Raw genomic sequence first — 26,176 nt, 5'->3', positions numbered from 1 at the left:
GTTTTTCAGGAAATTTGACAAGGCGTGCTGGCATTCAGAGTGAGTGACTGCTATGGTAAATGCATTTTTAGATTCTTTGAGTGTCAAAGAGGTGTCAAAAGTGAGATTAACCAAAAAAAACTGCTCTATGACTTCAAAAGAGGGGTGCAAATATGGCTTGTTTTCAACATTTTTGACAGAATAACAGTTTTCCTACATAATTGTATACCAATTTCATCCAACTTTGAAATGAGATATGGACATGGAATTTTTACAGCCTATTAACAAGGTTACAGATAAGATTGTACGGCACATTTTCCTGTATTTGAAGTACTTTTTGAAAAATCACATTTTGAAATTTGAAAGAATTTTTAATAATTTTTTGATATATAAACCCATGTAAAATCATAAAAACAAATTTTATTTACAAATCCTGCCGTACAAATCTTACAATAAATAGTGTCAACATATTTATAACTAATTTGGTAATATTAATACTATCCAATTATTATGAAATTCAAATATGTAAAAAAAATATGAAAAATTAAATTTTAATATTTACTGGTGTCATATTTCAAAATCGTGGCTGCAAATATACAATTTTTATATTCTTTGGAGAAAATATTAACTAAGGGAGTTATCCTGAAAATTTGAACTAAATATCTTGATTCTAACACTTGAAATTTGACATTAAGGTAGAACGCACCTCGGAGACAGAAATTCGGGCCTTCAAATTTTATCAATTTTCTTCTGACCTACCACTTGTGGGGCTCATTTTGAAGCTCTCGGCAAAAGAAAAGTTTTCATGGTCTTAGTTTTTCGAAAATCGAAAATTTTATTTTTTCCCATAGAGTTAACACAGGGATGGCGGCCATTTTGAATTTCAAATATCGAGAAATCGCAAGTTATTTGTCTCTCTAGTACCAAAGTTTGCACGGTGACCCCTGATTTTTATTCTTGCTTTGGTAAGAGAATGGTTGAAAGTTTCACTGAGGAAAGTTTGAGCAAAAGTTTAAGTCTTTCACTTTCGAGGTGCATATTACCTTAACTCTGAGAAAAAGAATTGGTGCAAAAATAGCCTTTCCAACCACCTTATTGGAGCCTTCCCGTAATGAACATGGCTTTCGAAGCCATCCAACTATATCCCATCTCTAAAACAAGGTGATTCAATAAGCAAGCAAAGTTGAAGCAATCTTGACGGCAACGCCGCCACACAGTTTAGAGTTCACAATGCATATAATGAAATTTTGATTCTGATTCTGATTTGGAAAATCTGTGAAATGAAAGTCATGCACACTGTCTTTAAATGAATGATGAAATGATTTTTTTATAGAGCTCGCTTTATGTTTTCTTGCTGTTTGATGTCCACATGTTGATAATCAAAGCTGTAGGATCGTTTTATATATCGTAGAAGGACGATAGTTTTAACTTTTCATGTTCATTTGGGAATGTTTCCAGAATTTTATTCTGGGAAAAGGCAACTCATTATCTCATTCTCCCAAATGTTTCTTGAAGAACAAAACCTTTCCCACAATAAGCAGTTTTCTGGTTAGACTAAAAGATCTATTGTTCAAAGACACTCTTTGTTCCATAGGAGATGGGGATTGTAGCACAGACAGCGCCCTCAAGCGACGGATCTTCCAGTCTATGTTATTGTTGACAAATTAATTACACCAGCGACCAGAACAGTCGTCATTAACAACATTAGACATGACAAATGATAATAGAAAAATCAACAGCTTAGCATCAGGCCTTTCAACATGATATTGGGAAAAGAAAAATGCTTTACAAACAGGACAATTTACTGGAAAATACATGAACAGTTACAACTATTGGAATAGTTATAAAAGCCAGCTGCCTGCCGTAACAACTCTTTATTTTCTGATTCAACACAGGGTATGATTGTGACATGGAATAGTCGCACATACTGATTGAAAAAAAAAATTATGAAAAAGCTGAAATAAATTATGAAGGGCACAATGCGTAGAATTCGGGGCTGGGAGTAATTTTTTTAATCAGAACGGGTTCAGAATGACATATCTTTCTGCTTATTGCGCATAGAATTAACTGCTATGAGTAGTTTACAAAATAAGGCTTTAATATTTAATTGTAATTTATATTCTGAAAATATTTTTAAGGAAAGAAAATATATTGTCAAAAAGAATCATATGTGTTCTCTATAATGTATAAGTAAAGTTATGAATTAATGTTGTTTGCAGCTGGATGACGAATTTTATCAATGATTGATAAAATATTGAAAGTCTTATTTCCAATGTGTACATTTGAATTTTTTGCCATATGGTCCAACAGTTTGACCAGTGTAGGTTGTAAGTACTGATTTGTGATTTGACCAGAGAGGCAGCCGTACTATAGCTGTCCTGGCACTTGAATCAATCTTTCCTGTGGCAACAATTGAGTTTTGGGGGGGGGGGGGGGGGGGGGGGGGGGGGGGGGGGGGCTCTTACTATGGAGCAACTGGACCCCCTAAGATTGTGTTGATTTGCAAAAATTGCTCAAGCATGGGTCCAGTCTGGCTTTTTAGCAAGCACTGGTGGCAACCGACAGTGTATAATCCCCAAGTGATGTAATATTTGTTATTTTGTGTGATTTTTATCAGTGATGCATGTAGGAGGGACAACTGCCATTCTGTACACTATGGACCAATGTAGGCATCGTATCAACATTTCTCTCCATTGGAGAGTCTGGTCTTTGCAAATCCTAGGTGCAAGCCTCCATTTGAGTATTTGAGTGTCTTCAGTGACCTTGAAAGTGTCTTCAGTGACCTTGAAAAGATAGGTTTTAAGACTTGATGGTATGGCAGGAGTGATCGTTGGTGGACACTCTCCATTTGACTCAAACTAACAGAGATTTTCTGCTGGTGCTGTCATCTGCGTATTCTGTCAGTAACCATGACAACTCCTTCGTTTACAACTGATCAATGTTAAACGCGGTCTGTCCAATAATCTTCACTCCTGCCGCATGTAGCTCTCATGGACCTTAGACTGAAAAACAAGCTGCATAAACAAACAAACAAACAAACAAACAGGCTGGATAGATTCAGGGCCAAAATAAGAAGACAGAAAGACAACAACAAAAATGTACAAACAGAGTGAAAAAAATGGCATGTATTACCGGTGTGAGATTTCTAATCATTGCATAATCACATTGTAATGAAATGTGTTTCATGCAAAAAGGAGGACAGTACCATAACAAGATGATTATGCAAATTGAATAGAATTATTGTTTTTTTTATTTATCAGTCAGTTTACTCCTTTATTGTTTTTTTGTATTTTTTTCCTTTTATATGTAAGTTGTTTGTTTGTTTTTGTTTGGTTTGTTGGTTTATATCTGATCTGAGATCCCTGTAGTTGAATTTGACTCCATTGTGGTTTTGCATACCGTTGCTCTGCATACGGATGTCCTTCAGACGTCATAATGCCTTGCCTGCAATGGGGGTCTCAGTGTGCCAGCGTGATAGATGGTTGTGGCCTTGAGTGTCAAAAGATAGTACTTACCCTGCCTGACTGCCAATGATTTCATGAATGGCGCAAATAATATCGCCGCGTCTACCTTCAGCGATTTTCAAAATTTATTCTTTTCTGAAAATGCCTTCAAAAGAGCCACAGCTACATCTGCATTGCAATTTTTTTACACTCCTCAGTGATGTGTGTTCTTGTTTCATTGCGTGGTGAATATAATTGTTTGAATTTTGTGTCGATTTTTATGCGTTTCTATTCTGTGAAATATCCCAGCAGTGCCTTTGCATTCAGTGATGTAAAATTATTATGTAAGTTTGTCAATTTCTCTCAAAAAAATTAGCCGACAGGTTATTTTTCCTCTCTGGCTCCAAGATGTATTATGTATATTTGTAGTGCGCTGTTGAAATTCATAATTCATAACATTGATATGTGTAATTGTTATTCACTTCATCACACATGAATGACACCTTTCAACTCAGAAAGAAAATGTGTTTGAGTATTGGCTGGCAAGTCAAGAAAAATGTAGCAACTTTTGATGATGTAGATTCAAATCTTGACCAACTCTTTTAAGAATACAGACAGTCCCCAGCCCCCCTCCCCCAATTAGTGCAATCAATAGAGTGGATGGCCCTACGTGAAGGGGGAAGGGGGAGGGAGAGGGTTACAAGTTTATACAAATCACTGTATGTTGATGGAAAAACATTTCATCTCTCTTTTCCTTTCTCAGGCATTTACATCGCTGATAATTGACTTAATTTATGGAGCACTGAGAAAGCTTCAGACATTGTATGAAAGGTCTTTGTAAATAAGGGCTTGATCAATGAATGCAACTCGTGTACACAAAAAAGAATATTACAAGTTTTCAGTCTGTGACTTTATTCAGAGATGTAATTGTAATACTTTTACTGGTTTGTGTATCCATATTTGGTATTGTTTCAACAGTTCAATTCACAATTTGTGACTTTGTTTTTCCGTTTGTTTGTATTTCCATAACGGCATTCACCTAAATCATGCTCCCTTGTCTTTGACCAAGAGTGGTAACTGATCGCCCCCATACGTAGAGTGCAGTATGAAGAAAAACAAACAAAAGTTGGTAAGCGGCCTACAGAGGGCGCTATCCAGAATCAGTCAACTTTATCATTGCTGGTCGCTGCGTACTTCCTAAAAATTGAAAGAGCCAAACTTTAAGTGCAAACTTTACGAAATAATGTAAGGGGTTTTCAAAAAGTTGTTATCTTCTTTTTAAAAAACAATCTATGTCCTAATCAGTTCTTTGTTCAATATTCTCATTCGTTTCTTGTATACTTTGAAGTCCTGTTTAATATTTTCAGATTTTTGCACATGAATTGTGGGTAATTAATTGAATAAAGAAGGATGCACTTGTCATTCGGTGGCAAAACTATCAAGTATTTTGTAGATCACTTCTGTCAATCAAGACTGGTGATAACCAGTTGACTCTTTCATCAAGCTTGTTTGTGTTAAATCTCTGCGTTCACTGTTTGGCAAGAATCCTTTCATTCCCGGAAACATTCATTTCTTTTCACCTTTTTAAAAAGGCCTGTTTTGGCGTCAGATCGTTTTGCAAGGAAACTTACACACTAGATTACAATTTCAATGGAAAACGAAAGGCTATGACACTCCATAATCCTCTTACAGACGAGAACAACTTGATCCCGCGGATCAAGTCCCAAGCCGCCTTGGGTCTCTATCATTTTGGTTTCTGCAGCTTATTATACATACAATCAAACAATGGAGGATACAATACTATATATTATAGCCCAAACATGGGACAATGTGCCCGAGGGGAGGTGACCATTTGCCCGACGTAAGGAGGGCAAATGGTCTCCTGCCCCGAGGGTACATAGTCCCATGTTTGGGCTATAATGTTTTTATTACATGCCTCTCTTATACAGTTTTCACTCAAAATATTTAGATTTATTGGTAAATGATAATCCAATGCTTTATTTCCATCTTAGACGAAAATCCCCGTTAACAATGGAACGATTTTCATCATCGAATGGCGCAATGATATATTTAAACTACTGTTATGCGGTTTATCAATTTTTTTTCTGCAAAATTTTCCAAAACCGGATTTCCTGTGCAAAACATGAAATTTCGACACTTTTACATAAGAAGTTGCCAAGTTGAAAATAGTTCCGGTATACTTTCAGTCCAATGATGACTATGCGGCCCGCGACGTCATCGACGAGTTACCATTGAATCCTATGGAGCGCGCGACGTTCGATATACGAGGCATGTAATAAAATACAAGATACTGTACTGCCAGAATTTTACCTTGACCATTTTATGAATTGTAGCTATAAATTTTTAGATAACCCGGATCATGGACTTCCTTGTAGCTCCTTTGCCCGGATCGAAGTCGTTAGAACAGCGCCACCAACGTTCAAACCTGATTCTCGATTGTTTTTCGGGCGGCCCAGTGTCGTACGTACTTTTACCGAAGCCGGAAAGCGGGGGGGGGGGGGTGGGGGGGGGGGGGGGTTGGCTGGATAGATGGAAAATATTAATGACAACTTTTCGTGAACTCAAACCATTCCAGCGATTTCATCGTTCCTTTGAATGGAGGGTGTTATTGGCACTGTGCCCAAAGGTCGTACAGGACTCGCACGACCAATATAGGCACTGTACCAAAGTTACATTGGCGAGTATAATGAAAGTAAATTCACAGTCACTCGTGAGCTATTCAGCTCTGGGACTATTCGCCCCATAGACGTGTACATAAGCGAGAAAAAATTATGTACACACGTCTATGCATGCTATGGGGCGAAGAGTCCCAGAGCTGAATAGCTCACGAGTGACTGTGGTAAATTTTAAAAGTTGCAGCAATGTTGACGTGATACATCTAGATATCGTGTATGAAATACATTCTTTGTCTTCAGTCGCACAGGTAACGTTCCGACTACCCCCTCAAAGTTATGACCTCAAGAAACTGGTGTCGTTTTGAGATAATAAGCTTTACTAATAAAGCTTACAGATGTTTGCTTCAGCTTTAGGGACCGTTCAGTTTTTACGGCCGGGGGGGCGGCAAAATCTTGTCGCCGGTGTTCAAAAAATATAGACCCCCCTGCATTTTCGCGAAAAAATGATGACCCCCCCCCCTTTGTCAGACGTAGAATTTTGATGACCCCCCCCCCCCCCCCCCCGCTGAAAATAACCAAAACCCATATGTCAAATTTACCCGCACGGTTTGGATTTGAACTCCGGTACGCGGCGCACTTTATTCGTGTAGCAGAGATGCCAGTGCACAAACTTCTCAGCCACATCCATGCAAACGTCTGTTAATTAGGACGACTGTAAGGCAATTTTGAACTTCATTGCCATAGACAACTTATGTCCATGGACATTGTATAAAGTAAACTTTATTGGAGTGGTTCGCCAAAGGCAGCCCTCCGGTTAAGAGGGTCATGGGCCATTACGTAAAGACAACTTTATTCTAGTGGGCCACCAAAGGTGGCCCGCTGGTAAAAAGAGGGTCGACCATGGCCATTGCACGAAGTAAACTTTACTGAACAGGGCCGCTGAAGGCGTCCGGCCGTAAAGATGGTCATGGGGTATTACAATAAAGTCAATTTATTGTAGTGGGCCGCCGCAGGCGGCCCGCCGGTAAAGAGGGTCAATCATGGCCATTGCATGAAGTAAACCTAATTGGAGTGGTCCGCCAAAGGCGTCTGCCCGTTAAGAGGGTCATGGGTAATACATAAAGTATATTTATTGTAGTGGGCCGCCGAAGGCGGCCCGCCGGTAAAGAGGGTCGATCATAGCCATGGCATAAAAGTGAACTTTATTGTAGGTATTATGTTTTTGAAAATGTGGTGACCCCCCCCCTTTCCTACCAGTGAAAAAGTGATGACCCCCCCTTCTCGGATTCCAAAATTATGATGACCCCCCCTGGATTTTGCCGCCCCCCGGCCGTAAAAACTGAACGGTCCCTTATGGTATAAAACGAAAGACGTTACATGCCTGCTTCTAGTTTAGTCCATGATCATGGGCGTATATATATATATATATATATATATATATATATATATATATATATATTCACGGGCACTTCGATCGTTGCTTCGCGAAGCCCCTGTCGTGATACAATAATTAAAGCGACGGCCTATATAGCGTAACTGTGGCATATAGGCCCTACATGTTGTCGGTGCAAATTTCTCGAGCAGTCGGAAACGGGCTGTCAATGCGTTCTCACATTTCAAATGTCTACTGGTGGAAATCTGACGGGATATTCCGATATTAATTTCCGGTAGATGCCGCGGATCGCGGACTTTGCCCTAAAATTTAGCCAGAGCTAGGAGGTTCGTACTGCAGTTAGGGCCTAGTACTGATTCTCTCTCTCTCTCTCTCTCTCTCTCTCTCTCTCTCTCTCTCTCTCTCTCTCAAACTGCCCACGGCAAAACGATTTTCCTATTCGTGCGGATCAACAAGGCTGGCAAATAACTGAGTACAGTTCTTGACAGGGCAAAGAAAGTTTTCTGCCGCTTTTCTCCGAGCCAGTTCCACAAAAACGAGAGAGAGAGAGAGAGAGGAGAGAGAGAGAGAGAGATGTGTCACGTGACCAACCTACATAAATTCTCTATGGAGCATTGGAAGAAAGCTCCCGGATGAATCATATAAATAAGTCGAGATGCTTCTGGAGTGCGTGTAATTTGAGCCGCGACCGTAACGGGCGGTGACAAGGGCGGTGCATTTGTACTCTATGGGGCGTGTGCATATAGACTTAAAATGCCAAAATAGCACACTTTGTCAAATGACAAATTTCCCTTTAAGGTAGTATCCGCCTCAATTATGGGACGTAAACCTTAACAACTCAAACTTTCCTCGATCGAACGTTCACTGCATACTCGTACAAAATCGAGAATAAAAGTCAGGGGATCATCTGCAAAGTTTGGTACAACTCTACAAGAGAAACAATAATACCTAAGATTCACAGATATTTGAATTTCAAAATGGCCGCCATCCCTGTGTTAACTCTTGAGGAAAAATGAAATTTCTTGATTTCTTTCTCCAATAGCGTTTACGTGAGTCCAGAAAAGAATAAAAGTAAAACTTTGAGAGTCCGAATATCTGTCTCCGAGGCGATTTTTCTCCATAGAGTTAACACAGGGATGGCGGCCATATTGAATTTCAAATATCTGTAAATTTTGGGTGATTTATTTCTCTAGTACCAAAATTTGCACGGTGACCCCCCCCCCGATTTTTATTCTTGATTTTGAAAGAGAATGGCTGAAAGATCCTTTAAGGAAAGTTTGAGCAAAATTTTAAGTCTTTCACTTTTGAGGTGCATACTACCTTAGGCCTAATTGACACTTTCCAAACTACCACACCGCAGAGTGCAGCGTTCTGCTCCTCAGCTCGGGCTCAAGAGCGATCTCAACTGAACTCATGAAGGATCCGGACTTCACAAAGCTTTGGTTTTTCACTTTGCAACTTGTCATGAAATTTCCGTCAGAGAGTTAAGTGATATTTTTAACATGTAGTAAAATTATAGGAAATTAACAAAGTATTTCCATATACACATCCGGCGCTTATTTACATTTGGCACAACCTAATTTACACATCATTGACGGCAGACGCACCCTCCCGATTCTGATAATGAACTGTTCCTAGAATACGAGACGCCGAGCGAGTGTCAACGCTAGACATGATGGTACGCCCAAGCCTGCGGATTTTACCTCAAATTTTTGCTGATTTCCTGAACATGTGTTCCCGCGGAGCTATGGTGGTGTCGTTTCTTGTATTCACCAGTTGTTTTGCTTTCACTTTGGGAGGTAAGTAGCTGCTCTTTCGATGTCAGACTCAGAGAGATCGCAAGGATCAATGTTTTACATCCAGACGACCCAGCCCCATCCACCAGCTCCAGCTGATCAGCAACTGCAGCAGAAATTTTGAGTCGAAAATTCGACGACGATAATTCATTGCCGTTCTGTCTATTCCAAAACATTACAGTTTTGGAAGGGGATGGCATCGCACGTTTTGAAACAGCGGACGTAAAATTGAAATTCTGTCCGGGCGAACTATCAGTACAAACGACACGACAAACGTCTCAGGCTGAAGAAGTTCAGTTCTTATGCTCAGCAAAAATGACCGCCAAGATTTCATCACCGAAACGTTGAGAACGCTGAGTTTTCTTGTGAATGGAACTTATTCCTTTCAGGCGAGGAAAGAAAAGTGTAACATCTGTGTTGCCTGAGAACGTATCATTTTGGCCAAAAAAGTTACAAAATTCTGAGTAATTTTGTGAATGATACATAGATGTACAAGACAACTGACGTTCGGATTTCGTCCCATTCACAAGTGTTGGGCCGAGCCAGGACCTTCACCCGCGGGTTGGGTGTTGACTTGGAAAGTTTTGTATATCAAATAGTTCAGCCGGTTCGTAAATTTGTTTATATAAAGACCATTCAACAATGGAGTTTGATAAGATGTGTAGGGCCATGGTGGAAAATGTAAACATAAAAGTCATTGTATTGTGTAAATCATGGCACTCCGTAAATTTACCACTCCCAAAGTTTTTAGTTAGCTGTAACGAGGAACCATATCTGTCAAAAGTCAAAAAGCATTTAGCAAGACTCAGTGATGTCAGATAGGTTTGGCGAAAGCTGCAGTCTGCATCGATGCTGTGAGTTTGTTTTGTATTGTGTCACTCGTTCAACAGGTTTAGTTTAATGTTGATATATTTTTAGATAGTGGTGGTTTGGAGAGAAAGCCAGCTTACATCGTCGAGGACTTATTTATGTTACACCCATTAAAGATAACTGCACTCCCTTTTCCTTTACTGTGCTCTTGCCAAAGTTTCAAACTAGTGAAAACGCTGAAGTTTTACCAAAATCAGGCTGTTAAATGGATCAAGGTAGTATGCGTCTCAAAAGGGAAAGACTTAAACTTTTGCTCAAACTTTCCTCCATGAAACTTTTGACCATTCTCTTGCCAGATGAAGAATAAAATCATGGGTTGCTCTGCTAGGTTCGGTACTGGAGAAATAATTACCCAAAATTTACCAAATTTACGTAAAATTCAAAATGGCTGCCACCCTATGTTTCACTATTGCAAAAATAAAACTTGAAAAAAGTTTTGAAAAACAGCGCATCCTTTTTATTCTAGAGTAGAACGATTGAACTCTTTTGAACTGTAACTGGTTAGGAAGAAAGAAGACTGGAGATAAATACAGAGAGTCGCTAGTGTAGGTGTAATCATGGCAACAGTCTAGGTAAAAAGAGAAAAATGAAATTGAACTTAGTTAAACACTGCAGGACTTGAAATTGAAAATTTTGTCGTTAAAAACTATTTTCAAATTTTCTCTTCATGTTGGCTTAATGTTTGGTTGTTCCAGATTTCTAAAATGATGCTCAACGTTTGTGAAGGAAATTGGTTGACCGCAGTTTGGCCTCAGTGAGATTTGTGGTTACCGTCCATTCTAACAGATTTAAGTAACCATGAAGAGATTTGTGGTTACCATCCATTCTAAAAGATTTAACTAACCATGATTGTTCACTGGACCATATTAAGCACAATGTAGTGTTTTATCAGTGGTACTGATTTCAATAGGGCTCTTCACGTTAACAGGTTTTTACTAAGTATAGCTGTGCGTGAGTGATATTGGACACCACTGCCCGAAATTTTGATTGATTTGCATGTACAGCTGTTATCGGAGCTGAAGTCTGAGCCATATATATATATTTTGTCAATTTGTGATGTTCATTGTAAAATTAGAAGTTTCCTAGGAAGTTGTTCCTTGTCTTTTTTGTTGCATAATTTCCAAAAATGTAATCTAAATTTACGGACAAATATTTGACAGTGCATATCAATTGAGAGAACAGTAAAGTCATTTGCAAACAGCCCTATTTTGTTACCAGAGCGTCTAAGATCTGATGCAGATCTCTGTGCCTTCTATGCCTTACATTGACATTCAGTGTCTCATGGACCTTAGAAATTTCTCATTGACATACTCATTTAAGTTTTACCAGAAAATGCAAAGATTATAGGTCATCATTTAAATGACACACTGTTCTGATTGTAGTACAGTCTATGTAAATTGAAATACAATATGTTTAAGCCTTTGAACGCCAAAGTCAACTTTTGTCACCTTCAGAAAATATATTCATGTCAATTTTTTCAGATTTTTGTCAAAATTTTGATAACAAACTGTGGCAAATGAAATGTGATGTCCATTTGGTCCAAAATTATCAAAGAAATACAGAAAAATTCATAAAAAATTGGTAAAAATGTTTCACTAAAATTTTGGTGGGAACAATTATGGCACTCGAAGGGTTAATCAAAGTTCCTTTATTTATTTATTTATTTATTTAATGATAATTTAATGAATGTTATGAATTCTTTGTGTAGTTCTTTCTTGTGTTGCTGTCTCTATCAAAAGTCTCTAAAAATAGTAAAATCTTCATATTGAGACTGTACCTGTACACTGAGAGAACAGAGAGACTGTTCAATAATTAAGCATGTGGCTTGAATTGCAAAGTTAACATGGTAGAAGAAATGTCCCATGCTGGTTTCTATCCTAGTTCTGCATGTACCAGTGCAGATGTTAACACAGATCCCAAGGACAGCACTGCACTGGTTCATGTTCATACAGCTACCCTGACTGTGTTGTATCTGACAGTCATATTCTCATTCATGGCCAGCTAGATTTCCACTGAGTAGAATTAATGTCTCTTAGCTATAATTTACAAACTCCCTCAGTCCCTGTTGTGTGCAGGATTATTGTCAATGGAGTGAATGTGTTGTGTTAAGGTAGCATGTGCCTCGGGGACTGATAGTTTCAGATTTTTACAATATGCTAATATTTTGACACTATGCTAATGATTTACTCTATGTCTGGGCTCATTTTGAAGCTTATGGAGTAAATATAGTTTTCACCGGCACGTTTCTGTGAAAATCGCACTTTAATTTTCTGTTATAGAATTAATACAGGGTTAGCGGCCATTTTGAATTTCAAGTGGCTGTACATTGGCTGAATTTGTTTCTCTAATAGCACAAAATTTCCACAGTGACCTTGATTTTCATCTTGTGATTTCAAAAGGGAATTTTTACAGCTTTCTTACAGCAAGTTTTAAGTCTATCAATTTTTAGGCAGAAACTAGCTACCTTAATTGAGACACGCAATTACACCATCACCTGTGATGAAAAATTGTTTTTGTTTTGTGGAAAAAGCTCTGGTATGTTGTGTCATTGTATGCAAGCATTCCCTTCAATGAGTCTGTCATTATGTTTTCACTTGCAAAGTTGGATCACTGACACTTGAAATTGGGGTTGAAAAGGGTTAAAGTGGTATCAGGGACACTAATGTTAAGCTGCGAGAAACAAAAGTTCAATTACATATATATACTTGGGAGGCTGCAGTACGTATTCTTGTTCACTTTTAATTTCTTTTGTCGCTTACATGATGTGTCATGTACGTATGTTAGATGTGTATTTGAAAGCACACAGTCATATGGATATGATACGTATACAATTGAGGTGTTTGAGTATGGGGAAATTCCCCAAACAAAGTAAGTTTTCCTTTTCTAATGTTGTTGTTTTTGTGTACGTTTACCTATATGTGTCATGAGGAAATTCTTGTCAAACCCTGATATGAGTGTTGTGATAATTGTTGTTCATTTCAAAATAGACTGTTTTCAGGTCAGCTTTTAATGTTGTGAACTCAGGTCAAGTCTAGGGTTTGAACCAATATTGGATGATCTACTACCAGTATTAGAGATGGAGCTTTCTTAATAACTCCACTGTTATGCCAAGTTTTGCTATTTGAAAAAAAAAAACGTTTAATGTTTTGGCCAATTTTTTTAGCAGCTGTAAGTTGTAAATTCAGACTTTCCTCCTTAAATTTTAAACTTTCCTCCTTAAGTGTGAGTTCTTTCAGAAATTTTGAAAACGACATCTGCACTTATCGCATGAATCAGTGAATTCTGCAGTGGGATTCCAAACCAGAGTATTGTAGATTTGATGTCTTTATGATCAATGATGTAGACACACTGTTTTGTTTGCCCAGAGTCAGACATGTTTTATTTAAGTATCGGTTAATAATATCAGAGCTGGTTTGTGATCATGTGTGGGAAAGACTTTCGCTGGCCCTTATCCCAGTTGGGGCAAGGCCTGACTGTTACCATACAAGTTTAATATTCAAATTATTGAGATCAAAGATCGTAGGCACTGTTACCTTGGTAACTGCAATGGCCTCGATGAGCTAGACTCTGATTTCAGATAATCAAGTGCAGACCAAATGTAGTTGTCAAGGAGTCCGACCATTTTGATTTTAGCCTTGGCTAGGTCCTATAAGTGGGATTTATGTTTATAAAACAAAATACATACTTCTAATACAAAGTGAGACAAAAATAAGAGAATTCTTACTTTTAAAATCAAAATATCACCGAAGAGAATTCAGCGAGTTAAAAAAGTGTAGCCAACGGTATTGGCTTTGATATCCGGTATTCTGATGTGACTAAAATCTGGCCCAATTCAGCCGCCTTGCTACAGCGTAGTCTGTTAGCGTGGATTTATTGCAAGTCGGTGAAGACCAATGCAGTTGTTTTGGAGTACAAACATAACATAAATTCCTCTTCCAGTGCTTTATATCGTTTGACTCGGCAATTAGCTCCACCAAAAATCAGACCAAGTACAGCCATAATGCTGAAAAAGAAAACTTATAAAAAAAAATTAATCTAACTTTTTTATCGTATCTCTGAACAAAAACTTTCTTCAGTGTTTATAAACATAGAATAGTCAGCAAATATAAAAAGTTATGTAATTTTGTCTATATTTTATTTCAAAACTCTTGTAGAACTTTTGTATCGCAATATGTGTGAATCTGCTTCATAATAATTTCCACAGTTCATATAAGATATTGTTGAAAGTAATTAAGCGATAGCATTGAGAAAAGACAATGGATGTACCTCACACATGTATGTACAGTGAAGAAAAATTTTTCGGCGACGCATAATTTTAAACTTATACCACACATTCAAAGATATGTTCCTACGTTAATGTGGTATTCACGGCAATTCTAAAAAACAGGCATTCTTCCAAAGATAACGGTACACTAACTCTACACCCTACAGTTGATAGGTGTTTGTGTCTGGCATAGAAAAGTTATTTGGTGGAATCTGTCTTTTTTCTCCTTCATTGCAAGTGCTTCTGTCCATCTTCTGTGTGCACACTGTTTGTGTTATTTACGTTTCAGCCGTCAATGTCTTGGTAAACAGCGTATTTCATGCAGACATAGGTCGTCTTTCTAAAACTTTATCCTTCAACTCCGGCTCCAAAGCATTCCTGCCATCATTACAGTTATTGAAATTGATAAATAAATGCATCAGACTTCATACCGTATGTATGAAGGTAATCAAAATGATGAGGAGTGTTTGTTAGCAGTTGCCACAGGCGAGTCACTTTGGCTGCAACTATATGATAACAAATTCCAATCTTTGTATTTGTATAAGACTACCCCTTAACCCTTTGAAGTGCCATAATTGTTCCCACCAAAATTTTTATAGTGAAACATTTTTACCAATTTTTATGAATTTTTCTGTAATTTGTTTGATAATTTTGGACCAAATGGACATAATATTTCATTGGCTACAGTTTCTTATCAAAATTTTGACAAAAATCTAAAAAAATTGACTGGCATATATTTCCTATAGGCAACAAAAATTGACTTCGGTGCTCAAAGGGTTAATGAAAAAAGTAAGGGCCCTTCTCAAAAGTACTGAGTCTGAAAAGCAAAATAATTTACTCTTAGACTATCTATCGCTTGATGGCTTCATATGTATTCTTAAGCTGTCAGTTGCCTTCCAGAAATTTATGCTTAAGCCGATGTACTTCAAAAAATTATTTGAAGCCACTGTCACATTGTAAAACTTAACTAAATGTAGATACTATTACTTTTATGTTGAAGATGAAGAGCTTGTACACCAAAGAGTAGAGTCGAGTCTCTTCCATGAAAAAGTTAGGGTCCTTTCACAAAAGTAAAGACTTTCAAAAGCAAAATAATTTCACAGTGTCCATTAACTGATGATGATTTATTGTATAAAGGTATTCCGACTGACTATCAAAATGCAAAACCTGATAAAATACAGATAGATGTATTCTGATATTAGAAATGAAGAACCTACAGTACATACTGGTACTAAATTTCACACTTTTCTCCGATTTTGTACAAATTTTCAAAATGTATTTTCATGTGAGTCACTTGTACTTCCTCTGTCCAAATTACAGAAAACTTCTAAACAGATATTAACCCTTTAAGTGCTGTAAATTTTCCCGCCAAAATATTTGTACAAAATTTTACTAATTTTTCAATAAAATTTTTGTAATTTTTTTATGAAGGCAGCATAAATTAACTTAGGCATTCAAAGAGTTAATGTTCTTCTACAAGTATGGAAGAGAGAAACTGTGTCACATTCAGTTTACAAAAGATGAGATACCCCATCACCATACGTCTCAGTGAACAGGGCCAACCATCCCTCTGATAATAATGGATTCATCCAAAGTCTGGTGTTCATGGGGTCATACCTGGTGAGGTCAGAGAAGATTTTTCATTTGAAACACATTCACTTCACCCATTTTGCAATGGTGATGTATGAGATGCTGACCCGATGTGAACTTCTTTGGTCAAAATAATTAAATCTGTGTGTTTTGGATTTACGACAACAGCTGCCCGGTAACTGTATCTCTTGACTAACTGCTCCAGTAGCTCATCCTCCACCACTAAAAAGTACTCAAGAATTTGGTGTGCCTCTTAAAGTTTGGTAAGGTTTTCAACACAGAGTGAAAGCCTTGCCACAGATTCAGATTTCAGAGGGATGAATCCAAAGTCGCTGGTAGGGTTAGTGTTTAGTCAATGTCATAATATTATTTCAGATAGGCGCAAAACACTCTATCATATGGTTATGGATATACCGGTAGAATTTCCCAATGTAGCATAAAAGAGACAGCACATTATGAAGATGACATTTCCCATCATAGCACAGTAATCATAGACAGTAACATATGGTTCTGAATACAGTTGTGTTCAACATAAATAAAGCCAAGATGTTATGGTTTGTTACTTATCCCAGGCTTCTGGAAAAAAGTGATGAGGTGACATGGCTTTTTGTGGTACTTTTGTTTGTTTATTTGTTTATATGTTTGTTTGTTTGTAGAGTTCACAAGTATTGAGGAAAGATAACAAGAAATGATGATTATGAATAGCAAGATGATGATGACAACTTCATGTAAATTTATACTTTTGTTCAGAGTACTGAGACGTAGTGTAGTGTGCTTTTAAGAAATAAATAATAATAATAACAATAATAATAATGATATTGTTCATACCTGCACGTGTACCTGTAGTTCAAATTTTTCATGAATTTTCCAGCAATTTCTTCGATAATTACCTTAACACTTAACTGTATTGTCATCTCAGAATTAAGTGTTCACTCTTTATCACAGAAATAGACAATCATCAGAAAGTTCAAGGAGATATACATACATTGACATTGCCTTGACATTGTATCTTATCAGGCTATAAATTGTATACTATTTATTTTAGAAGTGCTGTTTGAAGTTGATTCAATGTCACTTTAACATAACATTGTAAGAATGAGATTATTTTTCCCTCTTACAAGGAACACATGGTGGAATATATTCACGGTGTATAGACCCTGCATGAAATGTTACTGTTAAAGAAATCTGAAAATCTCTCTGAGTTATTTAATTTTACAAACTCAAAGATGAAAAGTTTACTGCCTTACCACAATAGTATATGTACATTTATTCCCTTTCATAATTGTTCTTATCATTTGAAGTAAACCATGATTTTTCACTGGTGCCATAGGATGTGATTAAGTTATAAGCTAAAGCTGCACACTGGGGACAGATATTCAGAGTAAAACTTTACAAAATTCTCTTTGCCTACCACTTGTGGTGGCTCATTTTGACGTTGATGGAGTAAATAAAGTTTCTACTGCCTTATTTTTGTGAAAATCTTGAATTTTTTTTTCCTCTATGGGATGAAAATTAAAATTTTTTTGCTCGGTAGTCAGCTGCGACTATATACCAACTAAAAAATTGGTAGTCTGCCCGGTATTAACTTAGAAAGAGATAATACAGAGCTGTAGATGCTCGCAGCCATTTTGAATTTTGATTATCGGCAGATATATATGAGTACCAAACTGTAAGATGACCCCGCAATTCTTATTCTTGATTTTGAAAGACAATAGTTGAAAAATTGTTTTAGAAAAGAATGTGAAAAGTTTTAAGTCTATTTTCAGGGCATGAACAGCCTTTCTAGGACTACTACACCCAGGCAGCCATGTTGGATGACATTTTTGTGCTCTGTGTTTATCAGTTGTTTAGATAACATATACACAGACAGCCAACCATTCAGATTGTTACAAGATGCTGTAAACATTGAATACCCAGTGAATTGGAAATCTGAGATAAATTTGTTTAATTCTAGGTATGTTTATGAGGGCACCATTGAATGATGATCATCAAATGTGAAGTTGATGGTCATGGCCTCGGGTACTAAGACTCAAATTTCAGGCTATTGTGTAGGATTCCAATCAGTTGAGCTGTCCTGTTTTGTTTTCAAGCCAAAATAGATGGACAGTAAGTAATGGCTTGAAAAATATAAACCATTGCTTGTGACATTCAACTGGTTAATGTGACGGTATCAAGAAAATCTGTTCTGTCGAGTGATGGAGAATTTATCTGCACATAGGCAATGGGCCAAGTGGATGCTGTGGAATTCCTGTGATGTTTCAAAGTTACTCATACTGCTGTCATATCATTTCTATTTTAAGGGCAAAGTCCATACTCCGCCATCACCGAGGGGTGTAAATTACTCCTGAAAAATGACGCCAGATTAATTTGCCCTTGGGGTCAAATGTCAACATAAGGAAGAAATCCACTTAGTACAAGTTCTGTGTAATCTTTTCAGAGGTGTGTGCCAAAAGTAGTATTTATCAAGTCGCATTGGTGAAATAGATATTTGGACTCTCAGATCTTTAACAATTCTTTTCTCATCCATCACTAATGTAGGGGGGCTCATTTCAAAGCTTTTTGAGTAAAAAAAAATGTCTTAGTTTTTCCAAATCAAAAAATGTTTACCCATAGAGTTTACATAGGGATGGCAGCCAGTTTGAATTTCATATCTTGGTAAATATAATTTGTTTCTCTAGTACCAAACTTTGCATGGTGACCTCGAATTTTTTCTTTATATATTCTTAATTGGGTTTAGAGAATAGGGGATAGGTTCATTAAGGAACAATGTTTGAGCAAAAGTTCATGTCTTTCACTTGTAAGGCCTGTGCTGCCTTAATTAGGTCATGACCCATGATGACATCATCAGCAGGGGTTTCACTAAGTTTTGAAACAGGGGGCCAAATGAAAATTACAGGCGGCCAAGCCGTACCAACGTCCAAGCATGAGGATGTTTGGATATGGCAGCCCCCCCCCCCCCCCCCCCCCCCCCCCCCCCCCCCCCCCCGACACGGTTCCAAATTAGCTATAATAACTCGACAAAACGGTACATCAATCACACATGATAACTTTATTAAAAAAAGTATTTGCATTTTTCAAACGATCAGAGACAACAGTATAGATAACCTGAATCAAGGTGCCGCTACTTTCAAATCATGAATGACTGTAAAAAGTGTTCGTTTTATGTTGAAAGCACCCCGGTCCCTCCCTTTAGAAACCACACTAAAAAATGCATAGGAGATCATCTTTGACGCAAAGAGCATAGAAAATATGAATTCAGAGATGTATTTTGAGCCATCGATGTTGGTTTTTTGAAAGAATTATTGTGGCTTTTGGTGCGCGAAATCCGTCTCGAACTTGGCGATACATGTGTACAGTGGCTGGTAATTCAATTTCCCTACTTCCTGCATTGCCGTGTACGGTGTATGAAACCACAAACAACTGTGCTACAGCACAGTCTCTCCGGACCGTGGCTACAGCCTACCACTCAACGTCACAGTCTGCTAAAGTTTACACCTTCAATTTATTCTGTTTTGATATTTATATGCCCACAGAGTTGAAGCAAGTCAAACGTTTGGCTCTCAGTCATTAAAATCCAAGAACGAACGCGAACGTTGACTACATTGACAAGCAGGCCGTTGTTTAACACAATCCGCGGCCACGGATAGCTGTGGGCGATTGCTGATGCATTCAGAAGAAACCTTTCCTGAGAGATATTCATAAAACGCCGCATAAGTATCAAAATGATCTGAGAAATTGCCATCGACTGTACCCTTCTTAATCAACCAACCCGTCTAACTGTTTCCATTTCGACCGAACTGAGTAACTTCAACTACGTATGGCCGACATTATGTTGCGTTACTGCACATGCTCAATGACCCCTAGCTAACCTCCAACCACCCTGTGTACGTTGTACAGATGGGTCCGTGCTGTATAGCTGTACCAGTATCCCACGATACACGAGTGCGAACCAACGACCACAAAATTTTCACTGAAAACCTCGCAAAAGCGTTGAAAACAAGTAATTCAGCATGAAGGATACAGATCGTTGTAAACTTTTACCGATATGCTGTATTTGTTACCAGCTATTCATTCCTGTAAGCGGCACAACAATTACACGATTTTCAGGTAATTACAGGCGGCCGTGATCGCCTTACAGCCGGCCATATGGCCGGTGGCCGGCTTTTAACGAAACCCCTGCATCAGGGAGATTCCTTCCAAGATGAGTAACACTGATAACGAATTTGCATAGTCCAGTGTGATGCATCATGGGAAAGAAAAAAATAACGGTATGGGTCGCACAGAAGCTAGCGAATTAAACATTACTGGAATGTTTTGCTATGTTATATCAGCCTGCTAAAGATACCAGCCTGAGTAAATACTGAACTATACAGTACGTAGCATATAGCTTAGCTGTGACCAGTTATTAATGATATCATCATGAGTCAGTTTTTGTTATCAGTTGTATATGCAGTTCAGTTTTGATTAGGTTGATTAGGTTACTGAATTCATGTACACTTGTGTGTGTACAATTCATGTACACTTGTGTGTGTACAATTCATGTACACTTGTGTGTGTACAATTCATGTACACTTGTGTGTGTACAATTCATGTACACTTGTGTGTGTACAATTCATGTACACTTGTGTGTGTACAATTCATGTACACTTGTGTGTGTACAATTCATGTACACTTGTGTGTGTACATTTCATGAACACTTATTGTGTACATTGACTATAATTCATGATGTGTGTGTAATCAGTAATGGGTAAAGACACTTACAACACTGGGGGACGGTATCTGTGCTTGAAAAGTTTGGTTTTTGGTGCTGTAACAAAGGGAAATAAAAATCAAGGGGAAAAAAAAATCGGTTTTTGTTTTGTAGCGAACCTTCACAATATTTTGTTGTTCCTAAATATTTCCAATTTTCAGCCAACTAGATACTCTGAATTGCTTTTATCTGGTTAATAAACAATGAGACTAAAATATACATTGGATGAAACATGAGTAACATGGAACTATCCTGACTAGTATCATGGAAGTAAAATATTTAGTCACACACTGGGTCATCATGTCACTGCTACTGGAAAATAAATCACACTGAATCTCATTGAATATTGATTGTCTGGGTACAACAATAACAGACTTTTCCTGTTTATATTCACTCCCTAAAGAAAAAAACACCCCACTGGGATTTTGTTTTTCTTTCCACCATCCACCATCCTTGGACTGAAAAAAAATACTGGAAATATAGCGGCAATAACTTATGGAGCTTAAGGTAGATTGGGCTTCAAACTTTAAAGACAAACTTATTGTCCAGACTTCCCACAATGAAACTTTCCCTTTTGAAATCATGAATAAAATTAAAAATCAGGGGCAACCAGGCATTTTTTTATCCAAGATTTATTGAAGCTTGGAATTCAAAATGGCTTCTAAATTAACCCCCCCCCCCCCAAGTGGTAAAATGCTCTGTCCCCAAAAAGGTGCAATTCTACTTTAATGAGGCTGAGCTAGACTACAAACTATGACTTTTGTCAAAACCATTTTCTAGCTGACCTCAGTGTACCATTGTATCTTCTGCCTCAGCTGATTCTAGCATTCACATGTATGGTGGGTCACATACCGCTACACATGTAGTTTCTCAGAAACTGCACAAGATTCCAAAATAACACGGTAACTGTCATAAATAACCTGGAAGGATGTAAATATTTTCCATTTTGCTGAATGTAACTGGTGCATGGTATGGCAATACTGTATACATTGATTCTGTATTTATGTCACTGGTATGGGGGTTTTATTCAAAACAATCCAAAAATTATGTAGTAATTGCAATCTGACCATGCTGGAAAAGAAACAGTCAGTATTTATAGGACAAACTGATCTGTACTTGGTCTGCCTTTCAGATGCAGGAATCTCCAACTTTGGTATTTTTAACCACAATATATGTACCATGCAGTCCTTCATTTGCCATAGCCTGATTTTCTGCCTGGCATCCAGAATAGTTCTTTTACCAATTCCATTGAGTTTGGTTTCCGAGCAGACTACCTAATCATAGTGTGAAAAGTAAGCTTGCTAGTGAAGACATTCATTTGCTTGTGTGGATCATCCTGTTAATAAGAATGCTGTAACACTTTGTATAGGTGAGCTAGTTATTAGCAGTAGACTGTGGAAAGCACAGCAGTGTACCGGGACCTCAAAAAAATATTGAAGAAGCCACATATGCAAACTAGGGGCAAGTGAGGATTAGTGACAATATGACATAGCTGCACAGGCACATGTGAGCTGGGTAGTCTGCTTGATTGATCAATCGATCGATCCTCTTCTCGATCTATCAATCACGTGACTTTTTGCTCTGCCTCCACTGCAACCTAAAATAGGTATTTAGGTTGCAGTGGAGGGCAGATTGAGTAATGTATCAACAGATGGAGCAGTCACAATCAATCAATCAAGCAGACTACTCAACCCACATGCATCTGTGCATATACATGTAGCTGGTCTGGCCTGGTCATGCATTCAGTCACTGGTCACTGAATCCAGGGCTATTTTTCCAAGGAATGAAGGCGTACTTTAATTATTTGATAAGTGTCAAGGTTAATCTAGTCAATGTGTGGTTTGTAAAGTGATTACTAGTGTTTGACAGATTAGGCACAGACTCTATACAAACACAAAATGGTCAATTTGTGTACTTATTAGTCCCCACGGACACCGTCCGGGGGGACTTATAGGTTTGGTCATGTCCGTGCGTGCGTCCGTGCGTGCATGCGTGCGTCCGTCCGTTCACGCAGATATCTCAGAGATGCTCAGGTCAATTCCTTTCAAACTTTGCACAAGGATAGTACCCTACCCCATACAGATGCACGTCAATTTGTTTCACAATGCGATCAAATTTGGCCGTGTTAGAGGACTTTTTAGTTTTCACCTCCATAGACTCCCATGTATAAGGCAGTGTCCATAGACTCCCATGTATAAGGCAGTCCATAGACTCCCATGTATAAGGCAGTCCATAGACTCCTGTAGTCCATAGACTCCCATGTATAAGGCAGTCCATAGACTCCCATGTATAAGGCAGTCCATAGACTCGATGTATAAGGCCGAGAAAATAAAAATTTAGTTTCTCATCGTATTCATATTGCAAAAAGGATGCAGTGACACAGTTTTCAGTCCCAACGGATGAAGTCCAGGGGGCTAATAGATTGGGTCATGTCCGTCCATGAGTCCATCCGTGAGTCCATCCTTTCACGCAGATATCTCAGATATTTTGACAAAATGTCACGTGACCTCGGTGACCTTTGACCTCAAATATACATATTTGTCCATAACTCAGGAACCACAAGTGGTACACCATATGGTATGATGGCACAGCTTATGACGCCACATATTGTACCTCATTAATTATGCGCATATCTAATTTTGAGCAAGCCAATAGAGCTAGAGGTCTGATTTTTGGTATGTAGGGATAACTTAGCAATAAAATTTTTTTGACAAAATGTCACGTGACCTCGGTGACCTTTGACCTCAAATATACATATTTGTCCATAACTCAGTAACCACAAGTGCTACACCCTTCATGTATGGTATGATGGGACACTTTATGATGCCACATATTGTACATCATTAATTATGTGCATATCTAATTTGAGCGAGCCAATAGAGCTAGAGGTCTGATTTTGGTATGTAGGGATAACTTAGCAATAAATTTTTTTGACAAAATGTCACGTGACCTCGGTGACCTTTGACCTCAAATATACATATTTGTCCATAACTCAGTAACCACAAGTGCTACACCCTTCATGTATGGTATGATGGGACACTTTATGATGCCACATATTGTACATCATTAATTATGTGCATATCTAATAGAGCTAGAGGTCTGATTTTTGGTATATAGGGATAACTTAGCAATACAATTTTTTGACAAAATGTCATGTGACCTTGGTGACCTTTGACCTCAAATATACATATTTGTCCAGAACTCAGTAACCACAAGTGCTACACCCTTCATATATGGTATGATGGGACACCTTATGACGCCACATATTGTACCTCATCAATTAAGCGCATATCTAATTTTGAGCGAGCCAATAGAGCTAGAGGTCTGATTTTTGGTATATAGGGATAACTTAGCAATACAAATTTTTTGACAAAATGTTATGTGACCTCGGTGACCTTTGACCTCAAATATACATATTTGTCCATAACTCAGTAACCACAAGTGCTACACCCTTCATATATGGTATGATGGGACACCTTATGACGCCACATATTGTACCTCATTAGTTATGTGCATATCTAATTTTGAGCAAGTCAATAGAGCTAGAGGTCTGATTTTTTGTATATAGGGATAACTTAGCAATAAAATTATTGTGACAAAATGTCACATGACCTCGATGATCTTTGACCTCAAATATACATATTTGTTCCATAACTCAGTAACCACAAGTGGTACACCCTTCATATATGGTATGATGGGAGACCTTATGATGCTTCATACTGTACCTCATTAATTATGCATATATCCAATTCTGAGCAAACCCATAGAGCTGGATGTCTGTCATACATATGCACATAGATTTGTTCTGTGATAGGATCCAATAAGGCCGCCATGTGGCCATTTTATTACGATTCTTTCATGTCCTGAACTACAGCTCAGACATGTATCAAGCAAATTTATTCAAAAGTATTTTTATCACAGACCTAATGAAGAGGCCTCTATCCTCTCTGAGGACCTGTAATCAAAGTACCCATTAACAAGTGGGGACTGTGTCATCAACGATGACTTGTTCATTATTATGTTTGGATAAGTAAACTAAACCTGGGTATCGCTTCTGTTGTTTCTGTTGTGTACAGAAGTGATTTCCAAATTGAAATCACGCCCACACACACACATTGCACAGCAAACTGATGTAGAATTTGTACAGAATATTGTGGTACTTCGGTGTAAGTGTTTAACACTGTTCCTTTTATCACTTTGACTTGAAAATGAAGTTTGACTAGTGACAGTATACTCAATCTGGTACTGGACCTTTGCTGTCCTGGTGGCAATCCTCATAACCTGCAGTGTCCAAGGAAAATCCATGGGCTGGCAATTTTGACCAGAAAAGTCTTAAATTCAATTCATTTCTCATAAATAAACTTGCTCTGGTGTGTTCATGACCATTAGTAGTTGAAAATATTGATACCTTCCAGTTCTAATGATATAGTTCTAATGATATATTTGTCAACTCTTGGATCAGGAATGAAATTCCTTTTAAATAATAACAGTCGGCACTGTGCCGACACATGTACTATGGATAGTTTACATGATCGACTTACAATTAAGTTACATGTGATCATATGATTATGATTCAAACACAAAGTGGAAGGCACTGAACCACTCTTTACTGAATTGGCCAATTAATGTCTGTTATATCGATAGTCTAGAATGGAGAAAGACTCCATGGCATGTACAATCTTGATGTGTAGACAAAAGAAAGCTGCTATATTTTGCAAACTTGACAACTAAAATAGTTCATCAGCTTTATCCCAAACAAATTAATAATCTATCTATCCAAGGAAAAGGATATCAAAGACTGACAACAGAAAATGCCAATGTGAACAAGAATTAATGCAAGAAGTGAGTACTGCAGCTTTATAGTGATAAAGCAGGCTACATAAAAATTTTGTAGCTCCCTACAGTCACATTGACCGACACATTATGTGTAATCTCTGCCTGTCCCATTGGAGATTCTGACATTACTCAGGCAGGGATTCCATGTCATGGCCTCCAGGCTACACTGAATGATTTCCAAATTCTTTAGATACTTCTGCTGAAAGCTATTTGTCATTTAATAGCAAGATATGTCTGTCTGGTCAGCGTGGGTGTGATCCCAGTGCTGTTTGCAACGTGTGATTATCATCGCAGGAGTGATGTATGGTTTTGTCATGTGTCTTTCCGTCTCTGTTTTCATCTCTGTCTTCAAGTTATGCACCTATAATCTAGCCCGTTTTTTAACCGTTTGAGTGCTGTAATTTTTCCCGCCAAAATTTTAGTGCAACATTTTTCTAGTTTTTATGATTTTTCTGTAATTTTTTGATAACCTTTACCTTGTCATGTGTCTTTTCTGTCTCTGTTTTCATCTCTGTCTTCAAGTTATGCACCTATAATCTAGCCCGTTTTTTAACCGTTTGAGTGCTGTAATTTTTCCCGCCAAAATTTTAGTGCAACATTTTTCTAGTTTTTATGAATT

At 37.9% G+C, this 26,176-nt stretch overlaps 1 protein-coding gene across 1 annotated transcript in view; it reads left to right on the top strand.

Moving 5' to 3' along the window:
* Window positions 1-8,998: 8,998 nt before the first annotated feature.
* LOC139126946 (kin of IRRE-like protein 3) overlaps window positions 8,999-26,176 on the top strand; it is a 35,200-nt gene continuing 18,022 nt past the window's right edge. Inside the window, 1 exon segment of the mRNA XM_070692867.1 lies at window positions 8,999-9,250. Within this exon segment, the coding sequence (XP_070548968.1) occupies window positions 9,124-9,250 (127 nt within the window). The 5' untranslated portion in view covers window positions 8,999-9,123.

Source organism: Ptychodera flava, unplaced genomic scaffold (genome assembly GCF_041260155.1).
Source record: "Ptychodera flava strain L36383 unplaced genomic scaffold, AS_Pfla_20210202 Scaffold_28__1_contigs__length_4768798_pilon, whole genome shotgun sequence".
Lineage (NCBI taxonomy): Eukaryota > Metazoa > Hemichordata > Enteropneusta > Ptychoderidae > Ptychodera > Ptychodera flava.
Note: the sequence above shows the minus strand (reverse complement) of the source record. Positions and strands in the feature narration are given on the sequence as shown.